This window comes from Phyllostomus hastatus, unplaced genomic scaffold (assembly GCF_019186645.2).
Source record: "Phyllostomus hastatus isolate PE091 unplaced genomic scaffold, TTU_PhHast_1.1 phas_contig_80, whole genome shotgun sequence".
Lineage (NCBI taxonomy): Eukaryota > Metazoa > Chordata > Mammalia > Chiroptera > Phyllostomidae > Phyllostomus > Phyllostomus hastatus.
This window is the reverse complement of record NW_025333960.1, coordinates 5,318,236-5,343,071: the sequence shown is the minus strand read 5'-3', so window position 1 is coordinate 5,343,071 and position 24,836 is coordinate 5,318,236. Positions and strand designations below refer to the sequence as shown.

Genomic DNA, 24,836 nt, shown 5'->3' with positions numbered 1-24,836 from the left:
ACATTTCATGTAATAAGGGCTTGGTAATGATGAATTCTTTTAACTTTACCTTATCTGGGAAGCACTTTATGTGCCCTTCCATTCCAAATCATAGCTTCACTGGGTTGTTATTCGCTTTTTCCCTTCCTGCTACTATTCTGAAGTACCAGGCAAAGGCCTATAGAGTGTGTAACAGACAGGCAGTCTAGAGTCTAACCTGCAGATTTTTCTGAATTAGCCGACATGTTTAAAATTCTCTTTAATTCTAATACCTTGAGCAGGAGCATATGCTTTCTAGTTTGCCATTGTCCAACCATTCCCTATTGTGATACTCCTGGCCCTCTTTGCTCATTCACCCCTGCAGCATTCAGTTTGTGGCCTTGACTTAGAGGTTGTTTTGGGTCCATTCATTTCCCTAAGGTGAAGTGAGTTGCTCATAGGAACTTTGACGACAGACACCCGGTGACCACCAGTCCCTATTTGCCCAGGCTTTGGGGTTTGCTGGGATGTGGAACTCTTCCTTTCTAAACCTGGGACAGTTATGGGCAAACAGGTGATTGGGTACCCCAATAGACATCTTCATGATGAATTTATAGATGGCTTGTCAGTTTGATTTGTCCAGGTGAAATCCCAAGGGCATTCATGGGGGAATTCCTTAACTCGGGTGTGCCAAATCTTTAAAGCTAAAATTAATGTGAATATTTTAAAAACAAAAAGCTTATATTGTAAACCCCTTTTGTGAATTGGGGCACATTAGTAACTGATGAAATCAATTACAGTAGGGTATTGATTAGCAAAAGTTTGAGAGCTGTGGACATGTACTTAATGTAGATACATCAGTTGTGTGGTAGAAAGCTTTCACATAGTTTTTAAAAAATTTATTTCTTTAGTATTTTATTTCCTAACTAGCTAAGGTTTATTTATATGCTAATATTTAATTGACATTACTATAATTTTATACACCTATTCTTTTTAAGCTGAGGCAATGGATTTGATTGCACAAGATGAAGAAGAATTTAATAAAGAACACCAATTCATGCAGGTTGGTATTTTATTGACAAATCAAATTTTAACAATTTTCCTGTATTAATCTAAATGTAGCATAATTTTTATTTCTATCCAAATAGACATAGTATGGAATTACTCTTGCTTTTCTCATACTTAGATAATTTCTGCTTTTTTTTCACAGTCTAAATTATTAATTGAAAAAGAACTAGCATACTGAAATAATATTTAATTTGCTTAAAATCACCTTATTTCCATAGTTTTTAACCATGTTTTAAAATGAAGCAATTCTATTTGTTTTTATTGAAAATATCTTTCTTTCTAATGATTTATATTAATGAAAATCAGTGTTTGATTAAGCAACATATTAAAATAACACATATTATAACTCAAGTTTGCAAAACTAAATTTCTCTTCTGGACTTTATTACCTGTATTAGCTGGTTAAACTTGAATTTGTCCAAATTTAAAAATTTAAATGCTTAAATATTTGTAGTTGAGTTTTTTTTGTTTTGTTTTGTTTTAATATGAGAAGAACAGAAAAAAGTCTTGCTGGGGAAATAAAATGAAACAATAACTTTTTTTCTAGGAAGAAAATATAGATGCCCAGAACACTTCATTTGCACCAGGGGATGTGTCATGGGGAACTTCAATTAATTATAATTTGTTGAGGAAATCACTCAGCACATCAGATTTGAACAAAGATGATGCCAGTTATTTGCATCTATCTTTAGGAGAGTTCTTTGCTCAAAGATCTGAAGCTCTTGGTTGCCTTGGTGGTGGTTACAATGTGAAAAGAGTAAGTATAATGCATGCCGGAAGTGGTTAAATTGACTAGTCATTATATTTTGAATTCATGATGGATTTTAAATTTTATACCTACAGCGTAGTATCTCTATAGCAGAGACAGAGTAGTGACATGTTAGAATATTTGATTTAATAGTCAGACTGACACAATCTTAGCTCTGCCTTTTAACCAGTTCTATGACATGGGACAATTTATTTAACTCCTCTATGCCTTAACTTTCCAATTTCTAAAATGGAATGTTTATAAGTTTTATAAGAATTAAATGTGAGGATGCAAGTGAAGTATTTAGTATGAAACCTATCATGCAGAAATATTGAATACCTGTTATTTGCTATTGTTACATGATTGGTTGGTGGGAGGAATTTAAAAGTTGGATTTTTAAACTGCTGTTTAAAAACATTTTGAAATATAGGAGTGTTTGGTTTAATAAGATGTAATACATGTAAGAAACTAAAAATGCAAGCAATAGTGATAAGTTCTCTGGAGAATGGGTAAGGATAAGGTGCTGCTTTAGCTGTGGTGGTCAGGGTGACACCTTAGGAGATGGCATTGAACTGGGACCTAAATGATGAGAAAGAAGGATACAGTCATCAAAGATCTGGATGGAACTTATTCCCACTACATGGAGACTATATATATGAAGGTAGGAACTGTAGTGTCATATTGGAGGAAGAAAAAGCAGACAAATAGAGCTAATAAGAATTTATAGAACTTAAGTTTGAAACTAAACTGTGGGGTGGGAGAGTAGGGAAAGGCAGGATGGACTAAATGGTAAAAGTAGGTAAGGGCCAGATCATGAAGAGTCCATGTAGGATTTGGATTCATCTGAAATTAACTGGGAAGAAGTTCTTGGAGGCCAGGAGCAACTTTGTTGTGGTGCCTGGGCCAGTCTCCTGTGTGTGACAGAATGCTACCGTATATGTCAGGGTCCTGGGTGGAGAAGGTCAGTGAACCACACAGGAAGAGTAGAAGCAGGCAGAGGCTTAGCCTATGGGAAGAGATGTGATGAAGTCGGGGTTCTAGGATGATATTAAAGAAACAGAAAAATTTAGGGATTCAAGAGTTCTTTTAGAGTCAGAATCAAAAGACTTGTTGATAAATTCCATATAGGGAATTAAGGTTATTGGACAAAGTGTTTATTAATACTGGATTTCACTAAGAGTATAATTTAAAATAATAGCTATGGTGTTAGAACTCATAGTTTATCTACAGAACTTAAATTTGAAAGTGAACTGTGGGTCCCATCTATGCAGTGAATTAAAAAATGAAAATACTTTAGAGAGGTGGGCTTTTCTGCCAGAATCAATTGGAATTTTTGACATTGTGAGTGAAGTTGAAGAGTAACTGAATTCCTGTTAAACAGTTGAGCAAAGCACTGGATCATGGAAAAATGGATCTATCTTTTGGAATTTCTATTTTGGTATTAGTTGTAAATGTTACTTGCATTGAAATTGCTGAATCAAGGGAAGAAATTTCCAAGTGAAGATTGACCAAAAATTGAGTGCATTTAATGAATTCACATTTTAAAAAAGATTTTATTTATTTATTTTTAGAGATGGGGAAAGGAAGGGAGAAAGAAATAGAGATAAACATTGATGTAACATAGATTGGTTGCCTCTGGCACGCCCCCAACTGGGGAACCTGGTCTGCAACCCAGGCATGTGCCCTGACTGGGAATTGAACCAGTGACCTTTTTTGGTTTGTGGGACAACACGCAACCCACTGAGCCACAGCAACCAAGGCTAATGAATTCACATTTTATGTTTATCATGTGAAAATTTTTCTAGGACAAGACAGGTGGGAATTTCCTGCCCTTTAGCAAGCTCATAGACCATAAACATTTCTGAACCTTTCATCTAAGTTAGTAGGAAGATATCTAATTTTAATATAGATTTTTATATTTATTGTATATAATCATATACTATGAATTCCTGGAAGGCATGATGTTTTATCTTTTCTCATTCATGTTTATTAACAGTTTCAGCACATAATAGATGCTCAGTAATAATTACTGAAGGAACAAAGAGTCATTTCTGGGTTGTTTTAATTAGGGTTTCTTAGTAGGGGCAAGTTACTTGACAATATTCTGATCATTAAAGATAACTAGCAGTAAGGACATGAAAGGTTCTGTTGGACTTTTAAAGTTTATCTTTACTAATTTAAGTTTAAATAGGAAGAAAAAAATTACTTTGTTGAAGTCATTTAGTTAGGCTACCAATATTAAATAAAATAGTATAGAATTTCTCAAAGCAGTTGAAAATTAAGAAAATAATTCACATGTTTATTTTGTAGCCATCATTTGGTTATTTTATTAGATCACCAGAGAAGAGAGAACCTGTTGCTTTAATAGGAAAATCTGATTTATCAAGAAGTAATTTGGAAAATGATATGGCTCATCTTAACCATGATCTATTTTCAGGTAATGGATTAAATGAAGGAATTTTCTGTAACCTGTTTTAAAACTCACAAATTAAGTAGTTGTGTGACTGTGTTCTTAATGAGTGAAAATGTATTAATATAAACCACTTAGAACTTTTTTAGATTTGATTATATAATCCAACGTTGCCTTTTAAACCTAAATTGGAAGTCATCCAAAATCCACCTAAATACATTTGTAAAAATTAAAATAAATGAAATATAATTTATTCAAATAGGCTAGTTAACCTTAGCCTATTAAACAACTGAATTAATGAAGTATAGCTATTATATTTACTGTTTAGATAGACTGTTTAATTAGAGATATTTTGAGATTTAGACTGTGATAGTCTAAGTATAATAGAGACCTATGGTAAATATTTAAAATAAAATTTTTTTGGTTAATATACAATGAACAAAATGCTGCTTTTTGCTAGTATAATGCCTGGTGCTACATAGCATATAAAATTTTATAAGATATGCTCCAGTCCTTAAAGATCCTGTATTCTAATAGGGGAGTTGGAATAAATATACTCCACGTATATAATTAGTTGAGTTTTGACTATTGTAAAAAAGTAATCGTTTTTAAATTCAGCTTATTGTGTATTTGTGAAATGTTTAGATGTGAAAATATTAAATGAGTTTGTTAGTATTTGCAGGGGAGAAATTGAAATCCACTTTGTTTGAAATTTAGACTGTGCAGAATTTAGCCAAATTAACAATGGTTGGTCCTTTGTCTTAGTGACTGTACATTTATTCAGTTTTTGTGTGTATGACTGATATGTGGAGTAAAAGATTTCTTCCTTGGCAATTTTGTTGAGTGATCCTCAACTCACAGATTGTTTCTGTGTAATAATGTGTAGATATAAGTTGGGTATTGTATATTTCCTACAGGAGATTTAAATGAACAATCCAAGCCACAACTAAGTGCAGGATCAGTTACCCTTCAGGCTGAAGAACTGGAGAGTATTTCACAAGTGGATGAAAATGATGTCACATTAACTGCCAATGAAGGCATAACAGAGGTATCATAAGCCTTTCATGAAGGACAGCTAAACCCACTTCAGTTCTTGTCTAAGATCAAGATAAGGTCACGTGTGAAAAATATATGCAGTATGCATGGTTGGTTTTTTTTGTTGATTCAATTTTGTGTGTCCTTTAAATTTGTAAAAACATTTTTATCAGTGTATAATGAACATATGAAGTAGTTTATGAAACAAACTTTCAGTTAATGAGTTACCACAACTTGTATATCATGCATATACCAGATCAAGAAAGAGCCAACAGTCTGGAAACCATTATTTGCCACTCCTGAACACTACTTCCCCCTGTCTGACCTCAGCACTATGTTAATATCACCTGTTTTAGAACTTTATATACAAGAAATTATGTAACATATTTTCGTTTTTCTTTGTTTCTTTCACATATGTTTGTAGGTGCTATTATGTAAGAAGCTTGTTTTCATTACTGTGTAGTCTCTTATGAATATTTTTCACTTAATATATCCATTCTGCTGTTGATGGACATTTGGGATCTAATGTCTGTATATGTCAGTGTAACATTGTTGAATATTGTAGCTTTATAGTAAGTCTTAATATTTAATAGACTAGGTCCTCCCTTTTATATTTACGTGAAAGTATCTTGGCTATTTTTGGCTATTTGAAGTTTTGCATATGTTTTATAATCAAATTGTTACCTTCTATGAACCAACCAACCAGCAACCCTGTTGAGCTTTTAATTGGGATTGCATTTAATCTGTAAAACAATAAAATTGACATCTTCATAATATTGAGTCTTTTTATCCATGAAAATGACACATACTTCAATTTAAGTTTTAAATTCTCTCTGTATTTTATGATCCTTTTGTGTAGGGATTTTTGTACATCTTTTGTTAGATTTCTTCCTAAGTTGTTGAAACACTATTTTCTTTTCTTTTTTTTTTTAATTTATTTTTAGAGAGAGGGAAAGTGAAAGAGAAAAAGGGGAGAGAAACATCAACGTGTGGTTGCTTCTCAAGCTCCCCGTACTGGGGGACTGGCTTGCAACCTAGGTATATGCCCTGTCTGAGAATTGAACCTGTGAGACTTTGGTTTGCAGGCCCGTGCTCAATCCACTAAGCCACACCAGCCAGGACAACTATTTTCATATTATCTTTCTTAACTTCATTTTCCATTTGTTGTGGCTAAACAGAAATATATTTTTAAAATATATTCACCTTATATTCAGCTACCATGCTAAATTTATTATTACCTTTAATAAATATCTGTAGATTCATTGGAATTTTTCTGTATGTATAGTTACATCATCTGAGAATTACAGTTTTGTTCTTAATTCTTTTTTTTTAATGACTTTATTGTTACTCCATTAGAGTTGTCTGCATTTCCTCCCCACCACTCCTTCCCATCCCAGCCAAACCCACCTCCCTCCCTTTTTTCTACCCTCCCCCTTAGTTTTGTCCATGTGTCCTTTATAGTAGCTCCTGAAACCCCTTAATCCCTCTGTCCCCTCCCCGCTTCTCTCCAGCTATTATTGATTGTTCTTAATTTCAATGTCTCTGGTTATGTTTTGTGTGCATGTTTCTTTTGTTGATTATGTTCCAGTTAAAGGTGAGATCATAGGTTATTTGTCCCTCACTGCCTGGCTCACTTCACTTAGCATGATGCTTTCCAGTTCCATACATGCTGTGATGAAGTGTAGGAGCTCCTTCTTCCTGCTGCGTAGAATTTCACTATGTAAATGTACCATAGTTTTTTGATCCACTCCTTTGCTGATGGGCACTTAGGCTGCTTCCAGCACTTGGCTATTGTAAATTGTGCTGCTATGAACACTGGGATGCATAGGTGCTTTTGGGCTGGTGTTTCTGGGTTCTTAGGGTACAATCCCAGTGGTAGAATTGCTGGGTCAAAAGGCAGTTCCAATTTTAGTTTTCTGAGGAAATTCCATACTGTTTTCCACAGTTGCTGCAGTGGTCTGCATTCCCACCAACAGTGAACTAGGGTTCCCTTTTCCCCGTGTCCTCTCCAATACTTGTCTGTTTGATTTGTTTATGATGGCCATTCTGACTGGTGTGAGGTGGTATCTCCTTGTGGTTTTAATTTGCTTCTCTCTGATGACTAGAGATACTGAGCATCTTTTCATATGTCTCTGGGCCCTCTGTAAGTCCTCCTTGGAGAAGTGTCTGTTCAAGTCTTTTGCCCGTTTTTTAATTGGATTTTTTTGACTTCCTGGAGTGGAGTCGTCTGAGTCCTTTATATATTTTGGAGATCAAACCCTTGTCCGAGGTATCATTGGCAAGTATATTTTCCTATTGAGTTGGTTCTCTTTTCATTTTAATGCTGTTTTCTTTAGCCATGTAGAAGCTTTCTAATTTGATGAAGTCCCATTTATTTATTCTGTCTTTTATGTCTTTTGCTTTAGAAGACATATTAGTGAAGATTTTGCTGCATGGAATTTCTGAGATTTTCCTGACGATGTTTTCCTCTAGGACTTTTATGGTGGCACAACTTATATTTAAGCCTTTTATCCACCTTGAATTTATTTTTGTGTATGGTATAAGTTAGTGATCGAGTTTCTTTTTTTTTTTTTCATTTAGCTGTCTAGATCTCCCAACATTTGTTGAAGAGGCTATTTTTACTCCAATTTATGCTTCTTCCCCCTTTGTCAAATATTAATTGACCAGAGAGATGTGGGTTTAGTTCAGGGCTCTCTATTGTGTTCCATTGGTCTATATGTCTGTTTCTATGCCAGTACCAGGCTGTTTTGATTACAGTGGCTTTGTAATACAGTTTGATATCAGGTATTGTGATCTCTCCTATTTTGTTCTTCTTTCTCAAAATTGCTGCAGCTATTTGGGGTTGTTTATGGTTCCATATAAACTTCTGAAATGTTTGTTCTATATCTGTGAAATATGTCATTGGTACTTTAATAGGGATTGTATTGAATCTGTAAATCACTTTGGGTAATATGGCCATTTTGATGATGTTAATTCTTCTAATCCATGAGCATGGTACATGCTTCCATTTGTTTGCGTCCTCCTTAATTTCTTTTTTCAGTCTTGTGTTGTTTTCTGAGTACAGGTCTTTTACTTCCTTGGTTAGGTTTATTCCCAGGTATTTTATTTTTCTTGGTACTATATCAAATGGGATGTTTTACCTGATTTCTGTTTCTGATGTTTCATTGTTGGTATACAAAAATGCCTTTGACTTCTGAGTATTGACTTTGTATCTGGTGTTTTGCCAAATTCATTTATTAGGTTGAGTAGTTTTTTGGTGGAGTCTATAGGATTTTCTGTGTACAGTATCATGTGATCTACAAACAGTGACAGTTTTGTTTCCTCCTTTCCAATTTGCACTCCTTTTATTTCTTTTTCTTGTCTGATTGCTGTGGCTAGGACTTGCAGTACTATGTTGAATAGGAGTGGTGAAAGCGGGCATCCTTGTCTTGTTCCTGATCTTAGTGGGAATGCTCTAAGTTTTTGTCCATTGAGTATGATGTTGGCTGTAGGTCTTGTATATGGCCTTTATTATGTTGAGGAATGCTCCTTCTATTCCCCCTCTGCTGAATGTTTTTATCATAAATGGGTGCTATACCTTGTCAGTTGTGTTTTCTGCATCTATTGATATGATCATGTGATTTTTGTCTTTTGTTTATGTGGTGTATTATGTTTATTGATTTGTGAATATTGTACCATCCTTGCATCCCTAGGATGAATCCCACTTAATCATGGTGTTTGATCTTTTTAACGTATTGCTGGATGAGATTTGCCAATATTTTGTTGAGAATTTTAGCATGTGTGTTCATCAGCGATATTGACCTGAAGTTTTCTTTCTTTGTTATTTCTTTATCTAGTTTTGGGATTAGGATGATGCTGGCTTCATCAAAAGAGTTTGGAAGTCTTCCATTTTCTTGAATTTCTTGAAATAATCTGGGGAGAATGGGGGTTAGCTATCCCTTAAATGCTTTGTAAAATTCTCCTGTGAAACCGTCTGGTCCAGGGCTTTAATGTGTCAGAAGTTTTTTCATTATTGTTTCAATTTCATCAGCTGTTAATCATCTGTTCAGGCTTTCTGTTTCTTCTTCATTGAGTTTTGGAAGATTATATTTTTCTAGAAATTTGTCCGTTTCATCTAGGTTTTCAAATTTCTTAGCATACAGTTCTTCATAGTAATTTCTTACAATCCTTTGTATTTCTGTGGTATTAGTTGTAATTTCTCCTCTTTCATTTCTGCTTGTGTTTATTTGGGTCCTCTCTCTTTTGTTCTTTATGAGCCTCCTTAAAGGCTTATCAGTTTTGTTGATCATTTCAGAGAACCAGCTCCTTGATTCATTGATCCTTAGAATTGTACTTTTAGTCTCTATGTGATTTAATTTTGCTCTGTTCTTGGTTATTTCCTTCTTTCTACTTGCTCTGGGCTGTCTTTGTTGTTGTTCCTCAAGTTCTTGTAGGCATAGGGTTAGGTTGTTCATTTGAAATGTTTCTGTCTTCTTTAGGTAGTCCTGTATTGCTATGAACTTCCCTCTCAGGATTGCCTTCACTGTGTCCCATAAATTTGGGATTGTTGTGAGTTCATTATCATTTGTTTCCAGAAACTTTTTGTTTCTTCCTTGATCTCATTCTTAACCCATTCATTGTTTAATAGCATGCTATTCAATCTCCATGAGTTTGAGTGTTTGGGGCTTTTTTCCTTCAGGTTGGTTTCTAGTTTCAGTCCCTTGTGGTTGGACAAAATGCTTGATATTATTTCAATTGTTTTGAATTTGTTGAGGCTTGTTTTGTGTCCTGTCATGTGGTCTATCTTTGGAAATATTCCATGTGCATTTAAAAAGATTGTGTATTTTGCTTCTTTGGGATTAAAAGCTGTGTATATATCAGTTAATCCATTTCATCTAGGGCATTGTTCAATGCCACAATATCTTTGTTGATATTTTGTTTGGAAGATCTGTCCATTTTTGACAGAGGGGTGTTTAAAATTTCCTATTATAATTGTGTTGCTGTCAATATCTTTCTTGAAGTCCTCCAAGATTTTCTTTATGCATTTGGGTGCTCCTGTGTTGGGTTCATATACATTTATAATGTTTATGTCTTCTTGATTGATTATTCCCTTGAGTATTATGAAGTGACCTTGTTGGTTTCTCTTTATGGTTCTGTTTTTGAAGTCTCTTTTATGTGATATGAGTATTGCTACCCTGGTTTTTTTTTTTTTTCCCTAGGCATTTGCTTGGAATATTTGCTTTCTTCCAGCCCTTCACTTGCAGTCTGTTTAGGTCTTTTGTTCTGAGGTGGGTCTCTTGTAAGATGCATCTGTGTGGGTCATGTTTTCTAATCCATTCTGCTATTGTGTGTCTTTTTATTGGGGCATTTAATCCATTTAAGTTTTAGGTTATTATTGATATTCATTGCCATTTTTTTTGTAGCTGTGTTCCTCTCTCTTTCACTGTTTTTCTTCTGATTCTTAAAGCAAACCCTTTAGCATCTCTTACAGAGTTGGCTTGGAGGAGGTATATTCTTTGAGGTTTCTTTTGTCTAGGAAGCTCCTTATTTGGCCTTCCATTTTAATTGAGAGCCTTGCTGGATAAAGTATTCTTTGTTGCAGGCCTCTGATTTTCATTACTTGAAATCTTTCTTGCCTTTGCCTTCTGACTTGGAGCATATCCATTGAGAAGTCAGCTGCTAGTCTTATTAGGTCTCCCTTTTATATTACTTCCTGTTTTTCTTTCTGCCTTTAACATTCTCTCTTTATCTTGGAATTTTGCTATTTTAATTATGATGTATCTTGAAGTGGGCCTCTTTGGGTTTCTCTCGATTGGGACCTTCTGTGTTTCCTGTATTTGTGTGACTTTTTCTCTCCTCAAATTAGGGAAGTTTTCCATCATTACTTTTTCAAAGAGGTTTTCTATCCCTTTCTCTTCTTCTTCTTCTTCTGGTATTCCTATTAGACAGATATTATTATGTTTCATGTTGTGCTGCATTTCCCTGAACTCCTTTTCATTCTTTCTGAGCCTCTTTTCCTTTTCTTGCTCCTTCTGGGTGCTTTTTTCTATGTTGTCCTCCAGCTCGCTAATCCAATCCTGTGCTTTCTGAAGCCTGATTTTGATTCCTTCTACTGTGTTCTTTAGTTCCGAAATTGTATTCTTCATTTCCCCTTGGCCCTTGTTGATAGTTTCCATTTCCTTTTTCATGTTGATGTAGTTTGCAGTGAGTTCATTGTTGTTTCCTTGTAGTTTCTGGTAACTCTCTGTGAGCTCATTGAGTTTCCTTATAATCACTACTTTGAGCTCAATATCTGACAGTTGACTTGCCTCTATTTCATTTAGCATTCTTTCTGAGGCTCCCTCCTTTCCTTTCATTTGGGGATTGTTTCTTTGTCTTCCCATTGTTTGTGAGACTCTTCTTGTTAGCCTCAGCTTCTTAAATTGATAATTTTTGATTCCCTGGGTTTATGGAGTGAACTTCTATGGTAGAAAACCTGTGAGATTCAGTGGTGCACTCTCCTTAATCTCCTGAGCCTGCTGATTGTGGGCTGTTGTTTATGTTGCCTCTCTGTATGTCTTTGGGTTTTGATTGTTGTTGGGTCTTTCTTTGATGGGTCATTCCCTCTAGCTGCTTTACTGAAGGTCACTCCATCTACCTACCACCTCTTCTATTCTGCTGTGCAGATGTAGGCAGGTTGTGTTGAAGCTGGTTGTTCCATGTGTGGAAGGTTTTACAGATTCTCTTTTGTTCTTGTTCAGTTGTGTGTTCTGAGTAATATTTCCACCATTTAATTATATTTCCAGATTGGTTCACCATTTAGTTGTATTTCCAGATCGGTCCTGGGTTCAATTAGTGTGGCTTCTATACCCTCCTTCACCTTCTTCTTCTGTTGTTATCTGTTAGTAGTTCCTTTGTTGGTGGGTTTCCTCTTCCAGCAGGGATCCTGGTGTTCAGAGCTTCTTCTGACTAAGTTCTCTGGAGCAGCAAAGTCAACTTTGTCTCACTGTCTCAGCTTCTGGGACAACCGCTCTTTGGATCCAGCTCTGGTCTTTTCACAGTTCCAGGTTTTATTGTCTCACATCTGATTTTTTCAGTGTCCTCCCCAATTTTTGGTGTCCAATCTTCATAAATAGTGGGGTAGTATTGGCTGTTTGCCTTGTTCATCAGAAGATTGGCTAGGTGTTTTACCTGTGTGCAGGGGGAAGAGGACTCTTCTCCCACCAATCTCGTCTCCACCTTCCCTCTCTCCTTTCTAATTCTTATACCTTCATTTCCTTGTCTAGCTTTACTTGACTGCACCTTGGAACATTAAGTAGAAGTGAATATTTTGGGTTTCCTCTACTTAGTGGGAAAGTTTTTCAGTATTTTATCTTTCAATGTTAAGTACACTGTATTTTTATCAATGAAGGAAATTTCTGTCTAACATTTGTTTGCTAGTTTTGTTTTTGTTTTTTAACTTGTAAGGAGATTTAATCTTGCCAAATGAATTTTTGTGTTTCAAGGAGGTGACCATAAGGTTTTCCTTTTGGTATTGAGGTGAATTACATTAAATCATTTTTGAATATTATAACTACCTGGATTGAAGACCAGAGACAGAAGTGTAGGCCTCTTAGCAACATGATTATTATGGAAAGCAAAAAATTTGTTTGCAGTGTTGAAAAGTAAGGGTGGATTCAACTGCGTTGTTGAATTTACTGCTAGCTCTCGGTAGTTGAACAATTTAAGAAATGTTTTTCATTACATAACCTGAAAGTGAGTGGTGAGCCTGTGAGTGCTGATGAAAGGCAGCTGAAGAATTTTTGGAAAGTTTGGATAAACAAATTTTGGAGGAAAATTACTTGCCATGATAAATATTCAGTATGAATAAAACCTTCCTATTCTGGAAGCAGATGCCTGAAAGGACTTTGATCCACAAGCAGACCAAGTGAATGTTGGGTTTTAGGGCTTCTTAGGAAAGGTTAACAGCCTTGCTTTGGGTCAATGTTGCTTGCTACAAATTGAAAGAAACCCTTAGTGTTCTGGCATAATGAGAACTCCAGGGCCTTCAAGTGTAAGAGTAAACACCCATTTCCAGTGTCCTATAGGAGCAATAAGAAGTTATGGGTGACCCAGTACCTTCTCCAAGATGCCCTCCTAAATAGTGTTGCCAGCGAAATTGAGAAGTAGTGTTTGGAGAGTAACATACCTTTCAAGATTTTGCTTATTGTAGATAGTGCACTCAGACATCCTTCTTTTCTGGTGTTCTTCATCTTAATATCAGTGTGGTGTTTCTCTAGACACCACCTCTTTGATTTAACCAATAGATCAAGGAGTTACAGTAGCTTTAAGGCCTACTACCTGAGGAGGACCTGTTTTGAGGCTATTGCTGCAGTTGAGGAAGACACTGATGCAATTCTGGAAGGACTACAACATCGGGAACCTTGTTTGGGTTTGATATGATGTCACCAAGGAGTGTATGAATGGCATTTGCCCCCACCCCCTTAGTTCATGGCTGTGAGTCATACATGTAAGTTCTTTGGCTTCTCCATATCCTATATATTCTTAACCTCCCCCTGTCTATATTGTACCTGCTATTTATGCTTCTTATTCCCTGTACCTTTTCCCCCATTCTCCCCTCCCCCCTTGCCCGCTGATAACCCTTCGTGTGATTCTGTGATTCTGTTCCTATTCCAGTTGTTTGCTTAGTTGTTTTTCTTTTCTTTTTTTTTAGGTTCAGTTGTTGATAATTTTAAGTTTGTTGTCATTTTACTGTTCATAGTTTTGATCACCTTCTTTTTCGTAGTAAGTCCCTATAACATTTCATATAATAAGGGCTTGGTGATGTTTAACTCCTTTAACTTGACATTATCTGGGAAGCACTTGATGTGCCCTCCCATTCTAAATGGTAGCTTTGCCAGGGAGAGTAATCTTGGATGTAGCTCCTTGCCTTTCATGACTTGCAGTACTTCTTCCCAGTCCTGTCTTCCTTGTAAGGTTTCTTTTGAGAGATTATCTCGTAATCTTATGGGAACTCCTTTATAGGAAACTCTCTCCTTTTCTCTTGCCGCTTTTAAGAGTCTCTCCTTATATTTAATCTTGGGTAATGTAATTATGATGTGCTTTGGTGTGTGCTTTCTTGGGTCCAACTTCTTTGGGACTCTGAGCTTCCTGGACTTCCTGGAAGTCTTTTTTTTTTTTTTTTTTTGCCAGATTCGGGAAGTTCTCCATTATGTTTTCAAATAAGTTTTCAATTTCTTGCTCTTCTTCTTCTGGTACCGCTATGATTTGAAGGTTGGAATGTTTATAGTTGTCCCAGAGGTTCCTAAGCCTCTCCTTATTTTTCTGAATACTTGTTTCTTTATAATGTTCTGGTTGAATGTGTACTTCTTCCTTGTGCTCCAAATCGTTGATTTGACTCCCAATATCCTTCCCTTAACTGTTGTTTCCCTGTATATTTTTCTATATTTTACTTTGCATAGCCTTCACTTTTTTCTTTTATTTTGCAACCGTACTGAACCATTTCTGTTGAGCATCCTGATTACCATTGCTTTGAACTGTCCATTTGATAAGTTGGATAGCTCTTCATTGCTTAGTTCTGTTTTTGGAGCTTTAATCGATTCTTTGATTTGGGCCATATTTTTTGGTTTCTTGGAACCTGTTACTTAGTAAGTGGCGGAGCGTTAGGTATTTGCCAGCGTGGGGCCCTCCACTTTGTTGCATTGTGGCGCTGTATGTAAACAAGAGGTCTTGTTCGGCTCTTGGATAGCTTTTAGTCACTTCTCCTGCCTCTCACAAACAAATTGGGCCCTTCTGGTGCTGATGACCTCATGGGTGAGCTTGAGTACATTCTAGGACCTTGTGGGTCTCCAACCAAGTCTCATGTGAGGCTAGGAGTTTCTCCTGCTAGCTCAATTACCACAGGTTTTTACAGACAGAGGTTTTGAGTCTTTATTTCCCCACGCTGGAAACCTGGGTTGCACAGTCTGTTTGCCTCCTCAGTTGTTCCTCCTGGTTTATGTGCATGCAAATATGGGACTGCCTAATCCACAGGCCATCGCCTCCTCTACCCAGTTGTCCAGCCACCGCCTTCCTGCATGTCCTCTCTGTTCTAGCTGCCTGTCTCTGCCCCTCCTACCAGTCTGAATTAATGTTTCTTCTTTTACTTCTTGGTTGTCTGACTTCCATAGGACAACAGTTCTGTTTTCTGGCAGCTCTTTGTTTTTGTTTTTTATTTTAATTTGTTGTTGTCTTTTTTTTTTTTTGGTTGTGTGAGGAGGCAAAGTACATCTACCTCTGCCTCCATCTTGGTCAGAAGTCCTCAGCATTGTCTTTTAACTCCTTAATTATGTTTTAGATTTTATGTTAGATCTTACGTTTTAGATGTTTATGTTTTGATTTTAGATTTGGTTGTGTTTTGGAGTCTGATGTGTTCTGGTTCTTCCACAGGTCATTTTTCTTGGGTTTGGGCCACATTATCTTAGAACATCATGTGTCAGTTGTTGATTGAGGGGTGTACTTTTATAGGATAAGTTGTTCACAGGATTTATGTTTGCTTCTGAAAGGGAACAAAGAACTCTAGCACTCTCAGATCACTTTAATCCAGTTTCAGAGACTGAGCTGATTTAAAGCTGAGCCACAGTCCTCAGCAGGATCAGTTGAATTTTGCTTCTTCTTTCCTCTTTCCCTAAAGAGAAGTGTTGACCAGGTCCACCCCCTGCTGAATTGTCATATTCTGAATGGAGGTTTTATACCCTTACTCTGATAAGAACAGCTGTGCTTAGCTTCTTTTTGAGGTTTAATGAGTTACCTTTTTTGTAGCAGCAAATACCCTAGGGATCTTCCTTAATGGACTTACCTCTTTGTCATTCTTCCTTTGAGTTTTTGCCTCATAGTTTAATTAATTAGTTAATTAATTAATTAATTTTAAACCTCTCTGATGCCTCTTAAGGGGTATCTCTGAATATATCTCCAAATCTTATTGCTCTCAGGAACAATTCATTTGCAAAACTTTGTCTGGTATTACTGGAGGCAGAAGTTTTTACTTGCACATCTGAATATTAAATAAGCTTATTTCTTTGCTCTGGTTCCATTTTAGTTTTTACCTATGATTTCTATTTATATCTTGCCTATAAATTATTCTAACAATTTAATTAAATTATCAGGAACTATACTGGGCAGTCACTCTGGCACATTGGCTTCTCAATCTTCTTCTTTTTTTTTTTAATATATTTTATTGATTATGCTATTACAGTTGTCCCATTTCCCCTCTTCTCTCCCCTCCACCCTGTACCCTCTCCCACCCATGTTCCCCCCCTTTAGTTCATGTCCATGTGTCATACTTATGAGTTCTTTAGCTTCTACATTTCCTGTACTATTCTTGCCCTCCCCCTATCTATTTTCAACCTACATTCTATGCTACTTATTCTCTATGCCTTTTCCCCGTCTTTCCTCCTCCCACCCCTCTGCTGCTAGCCCTCCATGTGCCCTCCATTTCTGTGTTTCTGTTCCTGTTCTAGTTGTTTACTTAGTTTCTTTTGGTTTTGCTTTAGGTGTGGTTGTTAATAATTTTGAGTTTGCTGTCCTTTTACTATACATGTCTCTTCTTTATCTTCTTTTCTTAGATAAGTCCCTTTAGCATTTCATAAAATAAGGGCTTGGTGATGATGAACTCCTTTAATTTGACCTTATCTGAAAAGCACTTTATCTTCCCTTCCATTCTAAATGAGAGCTTTGCTGGATAGAGCACTCTGGGATGTAGGTCCTTGCCTTTCATGACTTGGAATATTTCTTTCCAGCCCCTTCTTGCCTGTAAGGTCTCTTTGGAGAAATCAGCTGACAGTCTGATGGGAACTCCTTTGTAGGTTACTGTCCCCTTATCTCTTGCTGCTTCTAGGATTCTCTCCTTCATTTTTACCTTGGCTAATGTAATTATGATGTGCCTTGGTGTGTTTCTTCGTGGGTCCAACTTCTTTGGGGCTCTCTGAGCTTCTTGGATTTCTTGGAAGACTGTTCCCTTTGCCAGATTGGGGAAATTCTCCTTTATTATTTGTTCAAATAACTTTTCCACTTGTTGCTCCTCCCCTTCTGGTACCCGTATAATTCGGATGTTGGAACGTTTAAAGGTGTCCTGGATGCTCTTAAGCTTTTCCTCGATTTTTTGAATTCTTATTTCATCATTCTTTCCTGCTTGGTTGATTCTATCTTCCTTCTGGTCCACTGTATTGTTTTGAGACTCAGATTCCTTCCTTTCACTATTGGCTCTCCTCCGCGTATCTTCCTGCATCTCTTTTATGGTAACCTGCATCCTTTCATCTAAATTGCGCCCAAAATCAACCAATTCCGTGAGCTTTCTGATCACCAGTGTTTTGAACTGTGCATCTGATAGATTGGCTATTTCTTGGTCGTTCAAAAGGATGAGTCCTGGGGGACTGATCTGTTCTGTTGGAAACCTGTCTTATGTCTTTCCCTGTCTCTCCTTTCCGGTCTCGTTACTCTTGTTACGGTGAGGGGCGGAGCCTTAGGTGTTCACCGGGGCTGGGCACCCCAGTCGCTAGATTGTGACGTTATATGTGGAGGCGGTGGCGGGAGTGGGGAGGGGAGGGAACAATGGCAGTAGTTCCGTTCTCCTGGGCTCAGACCCTTCTCTTGGCTCCTGGGCTGGGAGCTCTGCCCTGGTCCACAATCGCTGCCTCACTGGGTCCCCCAGCTGCAGCTTGCGTACTCAGGGATCACTGCTGTGTTCTTGCGCCCCGGATGGCTGTCGCGCCGATTTCGCGCCAAATTTTCCCCGACCTCCACGCGCCACCGACCCGCGCCAGCCCCGCGCCCGCCCCGCGCCTGCCCGGCTCATCGTCTCCTACCAGTCTGGATGTACGGGTCTACTTCAACTTCTTGGCTGTCCGACTTCCACTCAGATAAATCCTCTATCCGTTCTGAGTGTTATTCTATCTGTAAATTATTGTTGTTTTATTCTTGGTTGTGCGAGGAGGTACGGTGCGTCCATCTATTCCTCCATCTTGCCGGAAGTGTCAATCTTCTTATCTTAATATTTTGGTTTTAAATTATTCTCTGATTCAGGTTTAGCATTATTTTCCTCAAGAAGATTGTTTGGTTTTGTTTTTTAACCATTGATAATCAGAGTATATGCATAATCCACTACTCGATTAAAGTTGATGACATCTGTCATATTTCTTTAGGATGTTTAACTGTTATACCACTAATGGTGCTGTTAAATCTTGTGTAGCATTTATAAATAAAAATTAAACTAATATGTGCCTCTCTGTGGACCTGAAATAAATTTATCTGATGTAAGTTTCCTCATTCATAGGACACTTTCTTCATGAACAGCAAACCCCAAAGCTGCAAAGGCAAGCTTCCTGAGGGTGGCGATTCTATACTCAGGATAAGCACGATTGCTTCAGCTATTGCAAATACATCAGTGAGTACTGATCCTGCCCAACTTGCTGCCATGATTAAGGCACTTTCAAATAAAACTAGACAGAAGACTTTGCAGGAGGATGGTAAACAAAAGGACTCTTCCATTTTGTCTCATTTCTTATCTAATGATTCAGAAAAAAGTAATGGATCCAGTTCATTTGATATGGAGAAATACCTTAAAAAAACAGAACTTAGTAGTTGCAAAAATGGACTGGAAAACTTTTCAAGAGCTGATGTGTCTGACATTTGGGATTTATCTTTGCTAAAAGAAGGGATGACAAAGAACATCCATACAATGGATTTAGGTGCTTCTAGTATAACTATAAGAGAATCAGAAGAAAATACAGCAGCTATTTTTTATGGTGAAAATGGAGAGAGCAAAAACCAGGAATCATTTAGAACAATAAATTCTTCTAATTCAATTCTTACTAGTATAAGAGAGTGTGAGAGTGCAGTAGTTGATGTGAAGACACATTCCATTGATGACAAATCACCAGATACTGGTAACAGTGAAAAAGTTACCTCATTATCCATTTCAACGTCTAATAGTTATTCATTAGTAAAGAGCCCCAGAGTAACATCCCTTTGGCTGTCAAGAGAGTATGAAGAAATGCAAAATGATAGAGAAAATCAGAGGCAAAATGAATGTGTTAGTGAAACAAGTAACAGTGAAAAGCATGTGACTTTTGGAAACCATTTCTTAATCTCACCTAAAAGTGTTGGTAAGTATCAGTAATTGATCACATTCACAAAATTATGCAAGTTTTTTATTCCCATTCTCATTAAAAAATACACCTTTCTGATAGATTTGAAAAATCCTCCTGAGCATGGTGGACATAGTTCAGAAGATGACCAGGATAGCTTCAGACCTTCCACTTCTCCACTGAGTCACTCTTCTCCTAGTGAAATTTCTGGAACAAGTTTGTCAGGGTAGGTACTTAAAAAAAATAATAATACATGCTCAGTATAAGAAAGTTGGAAAAAAGTATACAAAAGAAAATTAATTAGAGGTTCATCATTCAAAAGTAACTGTTGTAAATGTTTCATGAATTTCATTCAAGCCAGTTTTGTGTGCAAATTTTTATACTCTTGTTTTTCACTTACAATAATAATTCCCTGTATTTAAAAGAAAATTAGCCCTGGCTGCTGTGTCTTAGTGGATTGTGTGCTGTCCTGAGAACTGAAAGGTCACCAGTTTGATTCCCACTTAGGGCACATGCCTGGGATGTGGGCCAGCTCCACAGTTGGGGGCGTGTAAAGAAGAAACCAATGGCTGTGTCTCTAACACATTGATGTTTCTCTCCCTCTCTTCCTCTCTCTCGAATGAATGAACGAATGAATGAAAATTAGTTATGTTACACATTGAATAAAGGATTTGTGGTGTTTTACATGCTTTTGGTAGATATAGGTTGATACTTACTATGTACTGTTTTTCCATTTTAGTGATAGAGGAGATGGACAAATTTGCTCATAAAATTTTTTATGTGTTTTGACCATAGAACCATGCAAACTGGGCTTTGGCTACTTGTTGCCCTTTTAATATGACCCAACGATTTGTGTTGAAGGAACTAGGTTTTTGTTAACAGGATTCCAACCTAGATGGGGAGCTGAGAGCACTCCTGTTCAGAGCCCTTCTCTCCCACAAGACCCAGAAGTTCCCTATACATTATCTGTCCATCAGCCAGTCATGCAAACAGGTCTCTGTCCTCTCTGGCATGTGCACTTGTTGGTTTCAGAGTCGCCATCTTCTCACAGAAGCTCTTTCCTTCTGCATCTGCAGTGTGCTGCTCTCAGTCTCTGTGTAGTGGTCCAGGACCCATGAAGTATGCATTGTATCCCTGAGGTTGGTGCCCAGGGAGGCCCATGTTCCAGCATGGGACTCTTCCTTCAGCAGTAGGCTCCCATACATATGGCGTCTATGTACCTGGTGGGCCTGGCGTCTTCCTGGCCCCACGAGCGTTCCTGTCCATGCAGGGAGCAGAGCCAGAGGCCCAGCATATCCAAATGCCAAAAGCCCAGAGAAAGAGCTTGCACCAAGTTCCAAAACAAGGGTTTGACTTCTTGGTACCAAGTGCCTGTACCAATAGTGTGAGAAAGAAAAGGCTTTTCTGCCCTTTACTTTATAAGGCCCTCCTGAAATCTTATGAGTGCAGGAAGCCAGTGGGAGTGTCTAGCTTTTCCTAGGGTGACTCAATATTTGCCTTTTTTGTCAGCCCCTGGTATCTTTGACCCTCTTTCGACTGCCATCTGTGTCAGGGCAAAAGTTTCCCAACCACACACAGGCGCATATGCATCTGTCCATCCAGGGTGGGGCATTGGGCCTCCGCAGTTCAAGCAGGGTCTTTGTCAAGCAGGGTCTACCCCCCACCACTATGTCATGAATAACTCTGCCAGTGTAAGCTCTCACAGTCACATTGTTTTTATCTACAGCTTGCCCTGGGCAGCAGCCTCCTTCCATAGCCCATTCCTTCAGGAAGGCATGGGCTGTGTTAACCTGTCTTTGTTGTGCAGTGTGCCTTAAGTAATTTGCCTTCTGTTGTGTGGGTACCCGTCTGTCCCCATCACCTTTTTGCAGCAGTGGGGCAGGGGTTCCCTTGGACCTGGGGTCTCCCCTGTTTTCTAGGGACCTCTGGTCATCTGCCCAATTGCAGTTCGTTTCCTTAGGATAGATATTTAGAAGTGAAATTACCAAGTTGAGAGTAAGTCTGTTTGAAGGCTCTCCGTATTAGCAAATTATTTCTAGAGTGTCTTAAAGACTTGCACTCTTTCTTAACTTCACTATGTGGTGAGAGTTTGGATTTCATTGTTTTCTGATCATAATTTTAAATAATATAGCTTTGGACTTTTTAAAATCTTACAGTATTTGCATTTTTAATACTAGTAAGATTGATAAGTTCTTTTTCTTCTAGAAGAAAAAAGATTTTATGTATTTTTAGAGAGAGGGAGAGGGGGATAGAAAGACAGGGAGAGAAACATTATTATGAGAAACATTGATTGATTGCATCTAGTATGCGCCCTGACATGAGGCTGAACTTGTAACCCAGATATGTGTCCTGACTGGGAATTTGGAATTGAACCAGAGACCTTTTGCTTTGTGATACAATGCCTAACCAGTTGAGGCATACCCATTAGGGCAGTAAATGCCTTTTCAAGAGTTGGAATGAGAATCCTGTTTCACAGGTTTTAGGGACAAGTTTATCAGGATAGGTATAAACTACTTCAAGTTATAAGAACTTTTTAAAATTTAAGTTTTTGAAAAGCCTGTAAGTTAATGTTATTCAAAAATTATGCATGTTTATAGGTATATGTGTGTATGTATATATAATTTTTGAACAGTGTAAGTTGTTTAAAAGTGTATTTTATATGTATTCATGGTTAGACATGTATGTACATGTGGGCATATTTCCCTTCATTATGCTGTTCTCATCTGCCTAGTTCCCCAGTCCCCTTAACAGAGAATAGCTGTTATTAGTTTCTTAGGTATTGGTTTATGGTTTCTTTATGCATTTATAAGCAAATATGAATATGTGTCCTTTTTTAAGTATATTTTATTGATTATGCTACAGTTGTCCCATTTTTGGTCCCTTTTATCCCCCTTGATCCAGCATCCCACCTCCCACCAATATTCCCCCCTACCCCTAGCTCATGTATGTGGGTCATACTTAAAACTTCTTTGGCTTCTCCATTTTCTATACTATTTTTAACCTCCCCCTGTCTATTTTGTGCTTACCATTTATACTTCTTATTCCCTGTACCTTTTCCCCATTCTTCCTTCTCCCTCTCCCTGCTGATAACCCTCCAGGTGATCTCCATTTCTGTGATTTTGCTCCTGTTCTAGTTGTTTGTTTTGTTTTTCATTTTTGTTTTTTGTTTTGTTTTTTTCTAGGTTCAGTTGTTGATAGTTGTGAGTTTGTTGTCATTTTACTGTTCGTATTTTTGATCATCATCTTTTTCATAGTTTAGTCCCTTTAATATTTCATATACTACGGGCTTAGTGGTGATAAACTTCTTTTACTTGACTTTTCTGGGAAGCACTTTATCTGTCCTTCCATTCTAAATTGATAGCTTTGCTGGGGAGAGTAATCTTGGACTAAGTCCTTGTCTTTCATGCATTTGAATACTTCTTTCTAGCCCACTCTTGTCTAGGTTGTCTAGTATTCATTGCTTAGTTCTATATCTGGAGCTTTGATCTGTTCTTTCATTTAGGCCTTTTTGTCTCGGCGTGTCTGGTAGTATTAGGCAGCAGAGCCTTAGGTATTTTCCAGGGCAGGGAAATACACCTTGCGTTGAGATGCTGTGTGTAGGGGAGGGGTCCAAGTAGGAGCGGTGTCACTTGCTCAGCTCTCAGCCAGCTTTCAGTCACTTCCCCTGTTACCCACAAGCAAATTAGGCCCTTCTGGTGCTAATTCCTGGGTGGGTGGGTTTGTGTATGTTCTAGGACCCTGTGGGTCTCTCCAACAAACTCTTCTTTGAGGCTTGGAGTGTCTCTTGTTGCTGCAACCCCCAAAGGTTTTTACAGAAAGAGGTTTTTGTAGCTTTACTTCCCTGCACTGGAACCCTCGGTGGCACAGTCTGTCTTGCTTCCCAGTTGTTCCTCCCCATTTATCTGCAATCAAATGTGGGACTGCCTGCTCCAAGAGCTGCCACTTCGACTGGTCTGCCAACCACTGCCTCACCTGCCTCTGTCCTCCAGCTGCTTCCTTGCAGCGAGACCTCTCTGACCCAGCCGCCCATTTCTGCCCCTCCCACTGGTCTAGGTGAATTTTCATCTTTAACTTCTTGGTTTTCATACTTCCATACAGTTCGATTTTTCTGGCATTTGTGGTTATTTTTTGTTTTTAAATTTATTGTTGCTCGTCTTTTAGTTGTGCAAGGAGCCAAAGTGTACCTATCTACACCTCCATCTTGGCCGGCAGTCCTGAATTTGGATACTTGTTCCCTTCTTGCCTGTAAAGTTTCTTTGAGTAATCAGCTGATAGTCTTATGGCATCTCCTTGGTAGGTAACTCTCTTTTCTCTTGTTGCTTTTAAGATTCTCTGCTTACCTTTCATCTTAGGTAATTTAATATGGTGTGTCTTAGTTTGTTCCTTCTTGGGTCCAATTACTTGGGATTCTGAGGTTTCTGGACATCCTGAAAGTCTATTTCCCTTGCCAGATTGGGGAAGTTCTCCTTCATTATTTTTTCAAATAAGTTTTTAATTTCTTGCTCTTCCTCTTCTCCTTCTTGTTCTCCTATGAGTCAGATGTTAGAAAGTTTAAAATTGTCCTGGAGGTTCCTAAGCCTCTCCTCATTTTTTTGAATTCCTCTCTTTTTATTCTGTTCTGGTTGAATGTTCATTTCTTCCTTCTGCTCCAAATCGTTGATTTGAGTTCCAGTTTCCTTCCCTTCACTGTTGGTTCCCTGTATATTTTTCTTTATTTCACTTTTGTATATCCTTCACTTTTTCCTCTATTTTCCTACCATATTCAACCATTTCTGTGAGCATCCTGATTACCAGTGTTTTGAACTCTGCATCTGATAGGTTGGCTATCTCTTCATCGCTTAGTTATTTCTGGACCTTTGATCTGTTTACATTTGGGATGTATTTCTTTGTCTGGGAGCACCTGTTACATTGTCAGGGGCTGAGCCTTAGGTATTTGTCAGGGCGAGATAACCCGGGTGGCTGGGTTGTGGTGCTGAATGCTGGGGAGGAATCAGAGAGGGAGCAATGCCACTTGCTTGGCTTTCGGCTGGTTTCATTCATTTCCTCTGATACCTATAAGCAATTTGGTCCCTTCTGGTACTGATTCCCACGTGGGTGGGGATTTGTGTTCGTTCTAGGACCAACCCTGTGGGTTTCTCCATTGAATTCTTCTGTGAGGCTGGGACTTTCCCCAGCTGCTGCAACCCCGACAAGTTTTTATTGCCTATGGTTTTGAGGTTTTAGTTTCCTATGGTGGAAACCTGGGTTGTGAGGTGTGTATTGCTCCCCAGTTATTCCTCCTGGCTTATGATGCACAGATATGAGACTGCCTGATCTGTAAGGTGCTGGCATACCTACCCGGTCTATTGCCTTGCCACAGATTGTCTCTGCCCTGGCCGCCCATCTCCACCCCTCTTACCAGTCTGGATGAATGTTTAACTCCTTGGTTGTCGGACTTACATAGAATTGAGTTTCCTGGCAGTTCTAAGTTGTTTTTGTTTTTAAATTTGTTGTCCTTTTGGTTGTGTGAGGAATAAAAGCATATCTACCTATGTTCC

The 24,836-nt window shown here is 38.0% G+C and overlaps 1 protein-coding gene across 14 annotated transcripts in view; it reads left to right on the top strand.

Annotated features, from left to right (window-relative positions):
* The window catches only part of CEP192 (centrosomal protein 192), a 137,743-nt gene that overhangs the window by 47,865 nt on the left and 65,042 nt on the right, over positions 1 to 24,836 (top strand). For all 14 annotated transcript variants that reach the window (XM_045849775.1, XM_045849774.1, XM_045849773.1 and 11 more), the window contains 6 exons: positions 957 to 1,021; positions 1,573 to 1,782; positions 4,084 to 4,210; positions 5,101 to 5,231; positions 18,486 to 19,317; positions 19,402 to 19,525. In XM_045849775.1, the coding sequence (XP_045705731.1) occupies positions 957 to 1,021; positions 1,573 to 1,782; positions 4,084 to 4,210; positions 5,101 to 5,231; positions 18,486 to 19,317; positions 19,402 to 19,525 (1,489 nt within the window). The remainder of the gene's footprint in view (positions 1 to 956; positions 1,022 to 1,572; positions 1,783 to 4,083; positions 4,211 to 5,100; positions 5,232 to 18,485; positions 19,318 to 19,401; positions 19,526 to 24,836) is intronic.